This window comes from Rattus rattus, chromosome 6 (assembly GCF_011064425.1).
Source record: "Rattus rattus isolate New Zealand chromosome 6, Rrattus_CSIRO_v1, whole genome shotgun sequence".
Classification (NCBI taxonomy): Eukaryota; Metazoa; Chordata; class Mammalia; order Rodentia; family Muridae; genus Rattus; species Rattus rattus.
In genome coordinates this window covers 15,171,012-15,186,784 of record NC_046159.1, presented here as the reverse complement: position 1 = coordinate 15,186,784, position 15,773 = coordinate 15,171,012, and the positions used below count along the sequence as shown (strand labels likewise).

Here is a 15,773-nt window from a genome sequence, read left to right as displayed (position 1 = left end):
TGTTCTGTCAAGCTGACAGTCATCACTCACTGTCGTCTCCTTAGGAGAAACGAACTTAAAATTAATAAATAACTTGTGGTTTAAAAATAATAGGCATGCTCGTTTGGTTGCTTTATAGAAGGATGGATTTTGTTAATAGAATTTAGTCCGTTTTATTTATTGAATTACAGCATTTCTATTATTGGTCAAAGAACATTGCATCTGTACAGATATGGAGCCGGACAAAGCTAGAAGATTCCAGGCGGTCTCTGATGATAGTATCCAGAAGATCTAGAGAACAAGACATTGTGCCTTTTACTTAAATAGAAGTATTGAAAAGAAAAATAACTCAGATGGCTTAGGCCTCTGTAGTAAATACGAGAGAACATGGCTGTGTGGTCAGACAGTTATTTTTATCATTGGGGCATAATTTTTAAAGAAACAGAGAAATCAATAGTGTTATAAAAGCCACTTACACTCTGAGCTTGGAGCAACTGCTTTATGCCATGAAATTCCCCTTGCTACTTCCGTTAGTGGCTGAGTAATTCAGTGTGTCTTGAATGTCAACGTTTTTATTACGCAGCTAATGTTGGCTTTGCTGGATTAAATGTCATTTAAAGTGATCAATTGGGAGCTTGTTTGGGGTTACTTTCAAATTTATGAAAGGGGAAAAAACGTTGCAATATACAAACGTTCTCGAGGCGTACAAGTACAGCCTGTTCTCGGGCAAGCCCTGTCCCACTTCCGCCATCCAGTGGGTACTTCATACACTCACGTTCTGGAACCCAGTTTGAGACCTCTAAAAAGACCACCTGAAACCCCAGGGCTGGGTGAGCCATTAGCTAAGAAAATAAGCCAAGGGACACTGTCTATCTGGAATGTGTCATGATGGTAAAAGAGAAAAAGTGCAATGGAAAATCCCCGAGCAGACGGGTATGGAGGTCAGGAGAGCCATCCACTCTAAGTCTGAACTCTGCAGGGGGCCTGGAGCTCCAGGACTGTGCTCACCTCCTGTTAACCTTACAAGGGAGCACGCACTAGAGCCAGGCAGGGAGATGCTCACTCTAACCCTGTCACTGGGTAAGTGAAGGCAGGAGGACTTCCCAGCCAGCCGGTCAAGCTTCACTAACGGGCGTCAGGTTCAGTGAGAGACCCTGTCTCGAACAATGCAGCGGGCAGCAGTTAAAGAGATGCCCAGCCTTGATTTCTGACTCCCACATGTATGTGTGTTCACACTCACAGGTATACACGCATGATTGTTATCACTCAGGCATGCAGAGCAGGGGCCGTGTGCACACCTCGCTTTCTCTTCACTGGCTAGCATTTTGTGCAAAAGGGCTTGGTGTGGGGGGATGTTTCTCAGCCCGGTGAGAATGCAGAGAACCCAAGCGTGACTGCCATTTGATCGTGGCACCACAGCTGGACAAGAGAATCACAGCTCAGTTCTTGTCTTGGTCCATCCAGGCTGCTGAAACAAAACGCCGTAAGGCACCCTACCCAAGCAGTGGAGATTAGCCAAATGTGGTGGCGCACGCCTGTCATGTCAGCACTTGGAGAGCGAAGACAGGAACATCACCACCACGCGTTTGAGGCCGGCCTGGGCTACATTCTGAAACTCTTGTCTATAAAACAGGAGGTACAGGAGAAGAATGAGGGAAGAATGGAAGGAAGGGGAAAAGCAAGTAGGGAGGAAATGTCACCCCTACTTCTGGAGACTCCAGGGTTGGGGGGAAGAGCACTAGTGTACAGTTGAGGTCTGCCAATGGATGTGCCCTCTTTCATAGGTAGCCTCTTCTTGCTGTGTCCTCACAGATATGTTAGGGAGCTCTTGCAGATGCCTTGTATAAAGGCACTCACCAGGGCTGGGATGTCGGTTAGGAGCACTTGCTGTTCTTGCAAAGACACCAAGTTTAATTCCCAGCACCCACATGATAGCGCACAACTATCTGCACCTCTGGTTCTGGGGAGTCCAGCGCCCTCTTCTGGTCTCCATGGGATCCTGCATGCATGTGGTACTCATTAATCACACTGGTGTACACGCATACATGTAAATACAGAAGCATTCAGGGAGCATCTAGAAAGACAGACACTTAAGCCAGGGGTCAGTCCAGCATCTGCTATACCCGGAAGGTGCACGTCTGCCTCTGCTTACCTACTGCTCTGGGCTGGAGGGTGAACCAGGTACCTTTACAGCACAGACCCAGAAGCCAGAGATTCCCAGCCAAACCTCTGGGCTGAGCCCAGCACAGGAGGATACTAAATCATCTTACGGATGTTTGCTGTCTGACCCCGTAACCCGATATCAGGTCTCCAATGAGAAATGATATTCTTGCACAAAAGTCCCCTTCCACCATGATTCCATTATGATAAAGCAACTTGAAAGACCTCCAAAGGATGACTTGATGAGAACATCTGTATTTTTTTAAATGCTAGCCACAGTCCCCACAGTCCACGTCACCAAGCCACATAGTTTTTAATTTCCCATCACTTTTCATTTATTGCTGTCTTTTTTTAGCCCCTGTCTTCCTCTAACCATTCAGCATCTCCAACCATCTGCAAGATCATCTCTAAACTCTAGTCTTTGGACTTCTTATCATACCGTTCTCACTGGGACTACAAGATTTTCTTTCTGGCCTCGGGGAATGAGTCAGTTAAGTGTTTGCACGAGTTCCTGAGAGCCACCCCCCAGCATTCACAGTATGGCGGTGTGTATCTGTGAACCCTTGTGAGCACAGTTCTGGGGAGACAGACAGGGGGATACCTGGAACTTGAGGGCCAGCCAGTCTAGATTCTTGTTTATTGAGATACTGTATCTCTAAGTAAATAAGAAATAGGTGAAGGGAGTGGAGAGGTAGCTCAGGAGGTCAGTGCTTGCTACGCAGACAAGACGACCACAAGCAGGTGTGTAAAAGTCAGGTTAAATGCCATGTAAGGTGGCAGTGCCTGGCTGTAACCCCAGAATTGGGGATGGTGGTGGATATAGATGGATCCTTGAACTTGCTAGCCTGCCAGCCCAGCAAAAATGGTGAACTACAGGTTCAGTGGGAGACCCTGACTCAAGACAGTAAGACAAGTAAAGGGGTGATACAAGTGTCTGCTCTAAAATACGAAAGTTTTTTTTTTTTTTTTTTCGAGCTGGGGACAGAACTGCAGGGCTTGCGCTTTTCTACCACTGAGCTAAATCCCTCCCCTGCTCTAGTTTTTTAATGTATATGGATCTCTGTCTGTCTGTCTCTCTCTCTCTCTCTCTCTCTCTTCTCTGTCTCTGTCTCTCTCATCTCTGTCTCTTGTCTCTGTCTCTCTCTTGTCTCCATCTCTTCTCTGTCTCTGTCTCTTTGTCTCTCTCTTCTCTGACTCTCTCTCACACACACACACACACAGACATACACACACAGACACACAGACACACACACACCCTACACACACACACACACCCCACATACATACACACACACACACACACATACACACACACATACACACACACACACACACACACACACACACACACACACACACAGACATGCCCATTTTATTCATCCGTAGGTACAGGTACAGCTTGGTGCCTCATCCTTCAGATTGGGTGGTTCAACTTCAAGTTTTGTCATGACTTTGAACAAGTCTTCTCCTTGGTCCTCGTATAGAGGGATGGCCTTGATCAGCACCGAGCCTCCCTGGGTCAAAGGTCAGCAGGAGCTCACAGGCTGTCTCTCTGGACCCATTTCATCTGTGAAATGAGGAAATGAGACAGTCAGAACCAGGCCCAAGCTGTGGTCACAATCCTTTTGTCTGAGTCTTGTGACCGCCTCCACAGAAACATTCTCAGTAGCCCTGTCCTCTATCCTCTGCAGACTGTAGACTGCTTTGGGATTACGTCTACCAGTTGCTCTCTGACAGCCGGTACGAAAACTTCATCCGATGGGAGGACAAGGAATCCAAAATATTCCGGATAGTGGATCCCAACGGACTGGCTCGACTCTGGGGAAACCATAAGGTAAAACGGCCAAATATTTGTTGGGGAAGCTGGTGCCAGAATACAGTCTTCATCCTTGACTGGAGGATGAATGATGGTCTTTCTGCCTCCAAAACCTGCCCGGGATTCTTTGGTTTCTCCTCACCGGGCAAACAATTAGGTAGCTGCGAAGGAAGGAAATAATTAAAGGTGCCTTTTTTTCCATGCGTTACCTCTGTCTGGGGCCCATTAACTCAGCAGAGCTCAGTTCAGTAGCCTGATTATAACTGTTTCCCTCTGGCCACTCCCCTTGACCTGGATCTGCCACCCCTGTTGTCCTTAAGTACTGAGGAACAGAGAAGTAGTGAGAGCTATATGACTCACAGGGGACCTTTGGGAAGTGTCACCTCTGTCCCCACCAGTTGGAAACCCCCCTTTTCACAAAAGTCCATTTCTGCATGGAAAATGCGTTCTGATTATAAAACACATCCCCCCCCCTTTACAAGCAAGAGGTGCAAGAAGTCTGCCACCCCCCACCCCCCCGGTTTTCCAAAGGAGGAAGAGGAAGTGGAATTCAAAACACAGTCCTTTACAGTAAGGAAGGCGGTTCAAATGTGCAGATATAAAAAGGAGATATTGTGATCCAGGCCAGTTGACGTAAAAGGAGATCTAGGACCAAGCTGGGGACGCTGAGGAGACACAGACAAGCCTCAAGCCTCCTTAAGAAGGCAGCCCGAGCCCTTCCTGAGAAAGCCCAGTCAAGAGCCACAGACAAATATGTCAAGGCCCCATAAACAGATGTTTGGGTGCCTAAGTCACCACCTTCTATGCACTTGTCCACCAATAGCAATACAGGCTAGAGACAAGGATATAATAGTCACTGTGCCCCAAAACAAAAATTTTCTGTGACGGCCTCCCTCCCTCCCTCAGGTGGGAAGCCCAGAACAGTCTCGGGAGAAGGAACGGGACAGTTGCAGTAGGATGGGTTAGCTTAGTCAGTGCTTCCAGCCCTAACTAGGGTGGTTCAGTTTAGGAGAAGACCTTGGCCACAGTGGCTATGCAGGCAGACATCAGAAAGTCCCTAGAAGGCAGCAGACCGTCAAGGAGGTGGCGTTCCCAGGCTGGTGAGACTGCGTGGGGCGACTCAACAGCTTTTATTTCAATAGCTGCCTGGTGCCTTTTCCGAAGTTCATTTCATTGTGTCTTTGTGCTTTTCCCCCCCTCTCTCCCTTCCTCCTTTGAACAAACAGAACAGGACAAACATGACCTATGAGAAAATGTCCAGAGCTCTCCGTCACTACTACAAACTAAACATCATCAGGAAGGAGCCCGGACAAAGGCTTTTGTTCAGGTAGCACTTCCTCTTTTTCCTTTCCTTCTTTCGGGAGGACATTATTTTCTTTACATAAGAGGGAGGAGGGAGGGTGTCGGGAGCTCTGACATGCCGACCTGAGGCCCAGAGCCATGGCTGCAACTGGATTGGAAAGTTGGTTGGAAACTGAGTGCTGGTTTGTTAGGATTTGAGGGGGGGAAAGATCGTTCTTTTTACTGAAGTTCTGCCCTGTATGAAAGCCAAGCTAAATGCGGGTCTGACTCATCTTTAAAATAACACAGTCGTCAAATAGCATTATCTGACACTGATGTCCGGAGCAATCAGAACAACTGATGTCAATAGCAAAGTGAAGGATTAAGCTGGGACTTCCAGGTCACCGAACCTGGAAGCCGCTTTGTCAAGCTTCAGGTCCTGGCCCACAGTGAGTCACTGTGTGGGTGTAATTGGTCAACAACAGCCACCTTCTGAATGAAATAGAGAATACAGTATCTTGGAGTTGGACCTACCAAATTATAGCTCATCAAAGAGTGGCCATTAATTCGTAAAGATTTTTGGTTCGTTTGTGTGTGCTCATGCACGTGCAGGCCAGAGGTCCACCTCTGGTGTCACTTCTCAGGCCCTATCCACACTGCTTTTTGAGATGAGCTCTCACTGGCTCAGGGCCGAGTAAGAAACTCCAGGGACCTGCCTGTCCCCACCTCCCAGCAACTGGGATCGCAAAGCATGTGCCACTCCATCCCCTCCTGTGTGGGTGGGAACCGAACTCGTGCCCTCACGGCAAGCGCTTTACTGACTGAGCCCCTCGGACTGTGCGTCTCACAAACACGTACGTCACAGCCACGGAGGTAGGGAGCCCCTCCCTCCCAGAAGTAGAGAAGGAGGAGGGAATCTGCAGAGACAGTGAGGGTGGCACAGATGAAGCCCTAACACCATCAGTCACTGAAGTGCCAGGTTGTAATTAAGACTTTAGGTTATCGGTTTTGGCAAGTTTAGGTCCAAAAGCGCAACAGCTGGATTTAGAATCACCTGCGCAACGGTGGGAAAATGTCACTGTGTATGAGCAACCACGATGGTCATGCTCATTAGGAGGGCACAGAAGCCACACGTTAGCACTGAGATAGAGCGGTCATGTAGGACCAGTCAGAGTCACGCTGACCCTCAAGAGGAACAGAGAACGCGTGAAGGCACGGCAGTGGGATAAATAAGGACAGACGAGCCCCTCCCTGCCTCCGGCTCTCTTCGCACCTTCTCTTCACCCCAAACTTCCAGCTCCCCATTCTTTCATCCTGCGTCCCACTACCCTCCACGTTGTTTGTCACCTCGGTCCCCAGTCTTAAATCTGACCATGAAACCCCTCATGGAATTTCATAAAGACGTTTGCGTGATGTGCCCGCTAAAAATATCGCATTAGTGCTCCCGATGTGATTCCTGCAAGGCAGGCCTTCATAGCTGAGAAATTCTACCCGGAAAGTTGACCACCATTGTCCAAAGGAATCGAAGGTGGACTCATATTTGAGTCTCTCTATATCCAAGTCACTTCCTGGGCTGTACCGTCTACCGGCTCGGCAGCACTGTCCCCGACTAGTTCTGTGCCAGAGGCCTGAAGCCTGGCAGTGTGTTTCCCGAGGTTTGTAACCAGCCAGTCTGGAGTCGAAGTCTGTGACCAGCCCATCCGTGGAATGTGTATCACGGACGTGTACATCCATTACTTTCTCACATACACACACCCTCAAGGCCGTCTCAGGTTGACTGTCCTCCATGAGGCAGCTGCTCACTCACACACAGACCCTCTCCCACCATCTCCCGGGTACCCTTTGTCCTCAAGCACAGCATAACGTTCACCTTTCTTAGTATGAGTGGAGCTGGTGAGACAGCTAAGCCGTTGAGAGTGACTGTTGCTTTTGCAGAAGTCCAGGTTCAGTTCCCGGCAGCCACACGATGGCTCACAACCATCTGTAACTCCAGATGCCCTCTTCTGGCCTCTTCGGGCTCCTGCATGCTCATGGCGCACAAATTCACGCAGAAGTATAGAGTCTTTAAAAACGTCTTCTGCAATTGTGACTAGTGTAGTTTAGTAATGTGTGTCAGGTCTTCCTGCCACAACCAAATCATAAGCTCTTAGGAGGTAAGGCCTCTGATTTATTTAATTTTGTATGTACTTCAGGGAGGATTTGAGTAAACGTTTCATGAAATTCCATGAAAGTATGGGATTTCAAGCTTACCATGGTAAAGTATAGACGGAAGGCGGGGGTCAGTTTTGACCCAGGAGGAGCTTTAGTGACTTCAGATGTTGAGGAAGACGTTTTTATTGAGAAGACAGCACCAGAACACAGACAGAAACTGCTGGAGCAGTTATGAGCAGAAAGAAATGTCAGTAGACACACAAGACTGGCCAACATCCAGTGAGAGGCCTTGAGGAAGAGATTAGCCTTTTCCTAGGAAATAAGCATTGGAAGCCAAACTGTACAAAACGGTACTCTGTGTGTGTGTGTGTGTGTGTGTGTGTGTGTGTGTGTGTGTGTGTGTGTGTGTGTGTGTGTGTGTGAATGGCTAGGTTTGTAATCTAGAGTAGTGACAGGACGTGTGGTAGGTAGACTACAGCGTGGACTCGTGCTGGTAAGCACCTCTTAATGATAAAGCAAAACGCAAGAGAGCACTGGAAGGAGACCAGAAGGTTTCAGGTCAGAACAACGCTGAAAGTTTGCAAAAGAGATGTGAGCCATGGTTTCTGTAAGGGCTGGCAGGCAGGAGCGGTAAACAGAAGTGGGCAGCGGAAAGTAAGTGTCTCTTCAGGGGCTTTGGCAGATGGGCCGTAGACTACACCCTGGACTCGGCAGAATGGTGAGAGGAAAGGGGTGTTTGAAGGCAGTTCATCGGTATGGACCACAGCACAGGAAAAGAAAAGTACAGAGTGAAGTCTGCAGAAAGTTCGTCACCCATCCAACCACCAGCACATCACCCCACCGCCACCTCACACACCAGGACCTCACTGGACCATCCACCCCACCCCACCGCCTCCCCCACCCGACTGTCACCCCACTTTTCCTCCACCCCACCCCTTGTCAGGAAATACAAGGCATTTGCAACCAGGCTTCCCACCCTCACATAGAAACCATGGTCAGAACATGTCACTGGTGCTATTCCAAGTGACACACAGTGATCAAGAAGGTGAGACTTGCTCACTCCAGCTACAGAGGAAAGAGGACATGACGTCATTTCTGTCAGTTCAGGTGGGTAAGTGGGAACAAGAGGATTCTTCCTGCTTTTCTAATTTCCAGAAGTTTCCTTCGCTAACCCGCCTGTTGATCAAAAGTAACCACTCAACGTCTAATAGTATCTTTTGAGTTAAATTCAAGTTTCAAATACTAGTATCTGGGCTGTCAGATTGGAATGGAGGTAGACGTAGGACTCTTGTGGGTCTCTGTAAAAATCTTAACTCTTGGGGTCGAGGAGAAGGCTCCATGGGCAAGAGTGTTTGCTGTGCAAACGTGAGGACCTGAGTTCAAATCTCCGGCACTCATATAAAAAGTCATGTGAGAATAGGTTCCCAATTTCCATGTAAGTTGCTCTAAGGGTCAGAGTGGAGAGGGAGGACATCTTTGGGAACACAGATTCTTTTGACTCTTTCATTTCCTGCTCCTAAGGTTCATGAAAACCCCGGATGAGATCATGAGTGGCCGGACAGACCGTCTAGAACACCTCGAGTCTCAGGAGCTGGATGAACAAGCGTACCAAGAGGATGAATGTTAAGGGAACCTACCACAGCCTCAGCGATGGGCTGGCCAAGACGAGACCTGCCCACAGGGACCGCAGGAGGCGTGATGGAGCAGGCAAGCTAGGGATGGCTTGAAAGGAAGAGACCCAGGAATAGCAGGAACACTTCTCCTGCAGATCAAGAGGGACCCAGAGCACCTTAGACAAGCCACCCAGCAATGGCAGGGCTGGAATTCTGGCGGAGGGCACAAGCCTGAGACACACATCATGTTTGCTCCTCCTTCGAATCTCTTGTCTGTAAAGCCTCACCCTCACCCTGCACCTGTTGTTAGTCTCATGGTGTTTCTGGTTTTGTTTTCGTTTCTTTTTTTTTTTTTTAAGAACATGCAGTTTGACTATTCATTGTTCATATAGGGAAGACATCACATGTTGCTTTCCTATGGAAATATATCTATTATATATATTATTAATTTTTTTTCGTTGTTGCAAATCTCACCAAGTACAACCAGCTCTGCTGGTCAGGAAAAAGAAAACTTGCAGAAGAGATCAGGTTCCTCTTTTTCCTGCCGCATAGATCTGGTTTGTCCTGTCCAAATCAGGTCTTAGATGAGAAAGGAAAACAAAAAAAAAAAAAAATGAGAGAAATAGCTTTCAAAAATGAAAAAGAAGAGTTCTGTCTCCATCTCCCTCCGCCCCCTCTCCCTCACCCTCCCCTGTCTCCTGTGCCCCCTTCTCTGCCCGCTGTTCTACTTCACAGGCCTCTCAGCAGCACTAGCCTCACTAGCATCTAAACCAAACATTGACCCGACTGTTCTGGGAGAGTCAGACCCCTTGGGCACCCATCTGAGGGAGGCCAGACACCCCACAAACGCTGCTGTATTCTAGAACAAACAGTGGGAGAATGGGGCATAAGATAGGACAGAGGACGACCACAGGATTTGCAAGAACCTGGCAGTCTGAGATTGTCACGAAAGTGCTGCACACTGGGAAAATAGGAGAGGACCACACAGGCCTGGTAGTCCAGGAGGTAGACAGAGAGCTCTCTGCACTGAGAGTAGGTCATCAAAGCTGTCCCAAGACACCATGGCCTTGTGGGATTGTCACCACCACCGCCACCCACACTCCCAAGTCCTAGCCGTTTTCTTCTTTGCTGGTCCTCACGGAACACGGAACACCTAAGGGAGGATCCTGGAATTTAGTCTCGGGCACAGCCGGTATTTGCACAACCAGAGTAGACAGGAAATTCCTCAGATTCATGCTTTTTCCTTTTTTTCCTCCTGTCATGGCTGTATTATTACATATCTGTGGCTCCTTTTCACCTTGATATAAGGTCAGTAGGATCTTCCAAGATGACGGTAATGCCAAGCCTTAGGGTTTTTAATGGCAGAGATTTTTAGATAACTATTTCAGTGGGTTTTTTCCTTTTCTTTCTTTCTTTCTTTTTTTTTTTTTTTTGTTTGTTTGTTTGTTTTTCAAGACAGGGTTTTTCTGAGCGTCCCTGGAACTCACTCTGTGGACCAGCCTAGAGCTCAGAGCTCTACCTGCCTCTGCCTCCCAAGCCCTGGGATTAACCACACCTGCCTTTCCCTTTTCCAGCCATCTAAATGGACTCTTGAAGTCAGCTGTTTTAATACCCAGATAATGAGACCTGTCTTTCAAAACCATCCCTTGTCCTTCCCGTGCTCTTCCGCACCATAGAGTGAACATCTCCCAGCCCTCCTGGGTATGTCTGTGCTCAACCAGAAGCAGGATACAGGTGAGGCTGACAGACCTGAGCTGCTCTGCCACTATTCCTGAGTGGGGCACTAGGAGTACCTGGGCATGGCTCTCAGGGCCTTAGTCACCCGACATCAGCTCACAGACAGACTGTGGTTCATGGGCACTGGAATCGAGTTGATTGGCCGTCTTTAGTCTTGCTGCAACTTCCTAGTGCCTCCCCCGTCTGCCTTTGAAGAGGTCAGCGACCTTCTGGGTGAGGGGTCTGGTCTTAGTGTTCATGGGTAACAATGAGAGACACAGGCTACTTATTTCTTGAAAGCTCGTCACGGGATACTTTTATTTTTTATTTTTTTTATTTTTTATTTTTTTGGCTTCTAAAATGACCGGTACCTTATGTCAACTGGGGAGATTAAGCCAAATACTTGTGTCGTATGAGCCACTGGGTTGAAGAGCAAGAAAGGGTGGGCTTTTTCATTTTTGTCCTTTGTGTGACTATGAAATGAGAAGCTAGAACACTTCACTCCGGCCACTTTGCCCATGCGTAGAACTCAGTCTCTTTTAACTGCCCAGAGGATCTTCCAGATGAACCGTGGAAGGAAATGCCTCTGTTCCCTAAGGAGTCTTGGATGGCAGCTTCAGCCACTTACATTAGAAAGGCTCGCTCGTGGCAATCTTTATTTCGCACCCCGTGTTACCGGTAATGATATCTTTGGTCCTCTTAACTGCAGAAGTTCTTGTTTTTTGTTGTTTTTTTTTTTTAAAGAGGGTAAATATGACTGGCACTGTCACCAGGAGTGCAATGCTCTCAGGCTGCAAACTCAAAAGGGTTCAGATTTAGCCGAGCAGATCTTGGAAGGGATACCAGTAGGAGAGTTCTGGTGGGTTTTTTTGGGTTTTGTTGGTTTTGCTTTTTTGCATCCACTGTGATCTTCCAGTTCAACATTAAGTTAGAGAGGAGATGAGGGACGGAATCTGAAAGCTCCTTTGGTGGTCGTTTTCTGCAGCCCGTGGGTTAGGTCAGGAAAGGAATTTGCAGGGAAGCGTTGCCGTGCGGAGGATGGGCATTGGTACCTAGGTCCTGGAGTCCTCTGTACTGAGTCCTTGCCTGGACTGTCTTCAGGTCTCCTTCAGCAGAAAACAGTGGCACTGCTTACATGTCCCTTGCAGCTTCTCTCTGGTCACTTTGATCCACTCGAAGTCAGGGTCTCTGATGCCCCTTATCTCTTTTTGGAAAAGAACAAAGCAGGCTTCTTGCCCAGTACATTCAGGGCCCTCTGAGCCAGCGTCTTTTTCCACTAGTACCTTGTCCAGATAAGAATGTCACTCAAGCTGACTTCTAGATGGCTATGAGGAGTCCCCCGAATGACCGAGTAGCCACTCCCATCTTTTCACACCGTTCGGGATCCATCCATAAACACAGCTTGGCACCTTCACTGTTATTGGCAGAAGACAACCCGAGAGAGGTCGTGACACTTTCCCAGGGAGCAGAGAGCAAGGCACACAGGATCAGGATCCAGCCGGTCTGCACTCGCAGGCAGGATAAGTGTTCAGAATGCAGCTAGAAATTATCCTGGTTTAAACCCCCGTTCGATCCATCCCCAGCAAAGAAACTAAAGATGCCAAGGGTGTTTCTCACTGCCTGCCCAGTCACTTGGTGCTAGTTAGAGCTGCTGTGCGCTCAGCCTGCTCCTCTTCTGAACAGGAACCTAAATTGGATGGCATAAGAAATCCAGTGGGGCAGGGACACAGAGGGACACCCCGGAACCCTGCCTATCAACAAGGCACACAGGACTAACCCGGTATTCTTTCGGCCCCATCCGCGTCAACACTAAACAACTTCAAACCCCCTGACTCTCTCACCCTCGCAGGTGAGCACTCTTCTGAAGACTTCTCTTTGTGACTGCAGCCACCTGCAAGCCAGATGAATCTAGAATGAATTTTTGTTGTTGTTTAGTTTCTAATCTCTTGTTTATGAGGTGTGGGGTTTATAAGGGACTGAATCAAATGAATGTAACAAAAAAGAAAAAAAACCAACAAAAAAAATGCCTTTTCTCAGGGCCAGTGAGTTGCAAATAATTTTTAAAGAAGAAACCTATAATTACATCATCTCAATAAATTTTTTATAAAAAAAAAAAATAAAGTTCCAAGTCTCTGTTTTTAATAATACGGAATGGAGTCAGACAGGCAATGCACTCTGATGATGTAAATCCTGTCTACTCAATTATGGAATAAAGTGCAGTCCCGGTTTCTCCTGGCAAGAAGCCCCTGTTACCCAGCATTCTGTAGGCAAGCTTTAGACAGGAGGCCCCGGGAAGGTCACAGCGGATCACTCTACTCTGAGCCACTGCCACAGGTGAAAAGTCTGTCTAAAGGGACTCCAGTCAGAGATGCCAAGGATGTACCAGGTCACTAAGCCCTCAGGTGACTCAGGGATTGAGTCACCGTGGTCAAGTCTGCTCCTGCAAGGTAGCGAAGACAGAAACAGGAGGGTAGCGCCCACAGCCTGGTCGCCATAGACTATACCCAATGTCTCTGGCACACTGGTCTCTGCCACCAACCAGAGGCCAACTGAAATTTCAAACTCAAACCAGCGTAGCAGGCTATGCCGGTGCCCAGCTCTAAACCCAGCACGTGGAAGGTGGAGGTAGAAAAGGACCAGGAGCTCAAGGTCGGCCTCAGCTAATAGCAAGTTTGAAGCCAGCCTGGGTTGCACGAGCTCTTACCTCAAAAAGACAGACTTACAGATCGAACGTCAACAGTCACCAGAACTGTCTGTTTGCCCTCACGATAGCTAGCGCTTCAGAATGTGTGAAAGGAAACCAATCAGTGCTCTGCAGCAGCCCGGACAGTAGGTTTGGGACCTCGGGGGTATAAAGCTGACTGCTTCTCTCTTCACGCAGTCTGGGGGTACCCGGGGCCGGATTGCTAGGTTGGCCTGTATACTCCATATCCTCCGAGTACTCGATCAAGTTTAGGAGACAGTGTCTGGGGAACCCACGTGCCTTCGAAACTGGGATTTCTAACCACTCTCACTTCGAATCACCTGGGAGTTCCTAGCAACACAGATTGTCAGTTGGGATGGCATAAGCTGAATCAAGTGCTTTGGGGTTGGCACCTCCAGGTCTGTCTCTAGGTCTTCGGCGACGCCTCCGTGTGCTAAGGTTTGGTGGTACTCTCACCGACAGGCTCACCGTGCTACAAAATGCACAGCACCGGAATAAGCGATGGCGGTTGGTTTGCAGCACATGTACCCAGACAGTCATCCCACATGTCTGAACAAACACGGACGGCAGAAGGAGGCCAGGCCGACAGGCAGCCATACAGAGAGCCGGCAGGCTTCATCTAAACCTTAGCGATCAATCTGCTACATAGACAAGCGGTTTAAAGGGCAGCCGGGACAGAGGACCAGCCCTTGCAAATTGCACATCAGTTTACATACTTAGACCCACTTGCCTGCCCGGCCACCCTCATCTAAAAAGAAAGACAGAGCAAGTGCTGTCCTCTGTCTTAGAATTACATGGCAGAGCCTGAATGGACATGTGGCCAGGTGTTTGAGGCCTCTCTGAGCGAAAGACTAGATCAGAACTGCCAATCTGGAAATGATTCTTAACTACCTGGGCATCTGGAAAGCAGACCTGTGTTTTGTTTTGCTTGTTTTGCTCTGATAGGGCCTCGTGTAGTCCAGGCTGGCCTCCAGCTCCCTGTGTAGCTGAAGATAGCCTTGAACTTGTGACTCCTCCAGTCTCCCTAGTGCTAGGATTACAGATGTGACCACCATGTTTAGTTTATGCAGTGCTGGGGCTACAGTCCAGGACTTCAGGCATTCCAGGCAAGCACTCTAGCAACCGAGTATTGTCCAGATTTCTGCTTCCATCACGTGTTAGAAACCATATGTGCTTTAGTACAGTGTCCTAGACAGAAGACCTTGTGTACTGTATTCTCTGGGTGAGACTGCACCCAGGGAATATACCCTGCCCCCTTGTGTGAATCTTGTGCCAAGCAAACACTTTACCACGAACCTCCATCCTCTTCATAACTCTGCATTTCAGACAAGCTTTGGATCAGTGGTTCTCAACCTCCCTAATGCTGTCACCCTTTAATATTGTTCTTGATGTTGTGGTGACCCCCAACTGTATTAGTCAGGGCTCTCTAGAGTCACAGAACTGATGGATAGTCCCTACATATTAAGGGAATTTGTTGTGGTGACTTACAGTCTGCAGTCCAACTAACCCAAAGATGGGCAGCTGTGAATGGGAAGTCTAAGAATCCAGTAGTTGCTCAGTCCCACAAGGCTAGTTGTGTCAGCTGGGCTTCTGTAGAAGTAGGTTCCAACAGATGTGCTGGCAAGTAAGTGCAAGCCAGTGAAGAACGAATCTTCTTTCAATGTTCCTATGTAGGTCTCCAGCAGAAGGTGTGGCCCAGGGTAAAGTGAGTACCACCTCGCCTGGATCTGGGACTTGTTTTGTCCCAGGCTGACCTTGAACTCAGAGGTCTCCTTGTCTCAGTCTCCTGGGATTAGAGGCCTGTACTACCTTGCCTAGGCCTAAACTTTTCATGGCCACTGTGCCTCAAGATCATCTCCATGCCAAGATCCAGGTCAGAAACTTGTGTCTTCCAACCTCGAGATCTGGATCACAGTTCTGAATTGTAGTTCATTCCAGATATAGTCAAGTTGACAACCAGGAATAGCCATTACACCAACCATAAAAATTATTCTGTTGCTACTTCATAAGTGTAATTTTGCTACAGTAGGAATTGCAATCTAAATACCTAATATGCAGGATGTCTGATATGCAAACCCAAGGGGTGGAGAGCCACAGGTGAAGAACCAATCCTGTAGGTCTCACTGATGCAGCCCATCTGCAGAGCACACTCTTAAGTAGCAAGAGCTTAATGATTGCCATTCAGGCCGAGATTCTGACCTGCTGGCTTCGAGAAGCCCATCTCTTCACTATACTCCCTCCCTAAGATTCCTTCCTGCAAGAAGTTTGTTTCTTCCCAAGGGTAACACCGAGAGTAAATGTCACAGTGAAAAGCAGCTTAACCAAGTGAAGGACAGCGTCATTTACACACTGG

General features: G+C 48.2%; 1 protein-coding gene across 2 annotated transcripts in view; it reads left to right on the top strand.

Moving 5' to 3' along the window:
- The window catches only part of Etv6 (ETS variant transcription factor 6), a 234,570-nt gene extending 225,122 nt beyond the window's left edge, over positions 1-9,448 (top strand). For both annotated transcript variants that reach the window (XM_032905549.1, XM_032905548.1), the window contains exons 6-8: positions 3,831-3,973; positions 5,182-5,282; positions 8,909-9,448. In XM_032905549.1, coding sequence (XP_032761440.1) covers positions 3,831-3,973; positions 5,182-5,282; positions 8,909-9,014 — 350 coding nt within the window. In that variant the 3' untranslated portion in view covers positions 9,015-9,448. The remainder of the gene's footprint in view (positions 1-3,830; positions 3,974-5,181; positions 5,283-8,908) is intronic.
- Positions 9,449-15,773: the final 6,325 nt, after the last annotated feature.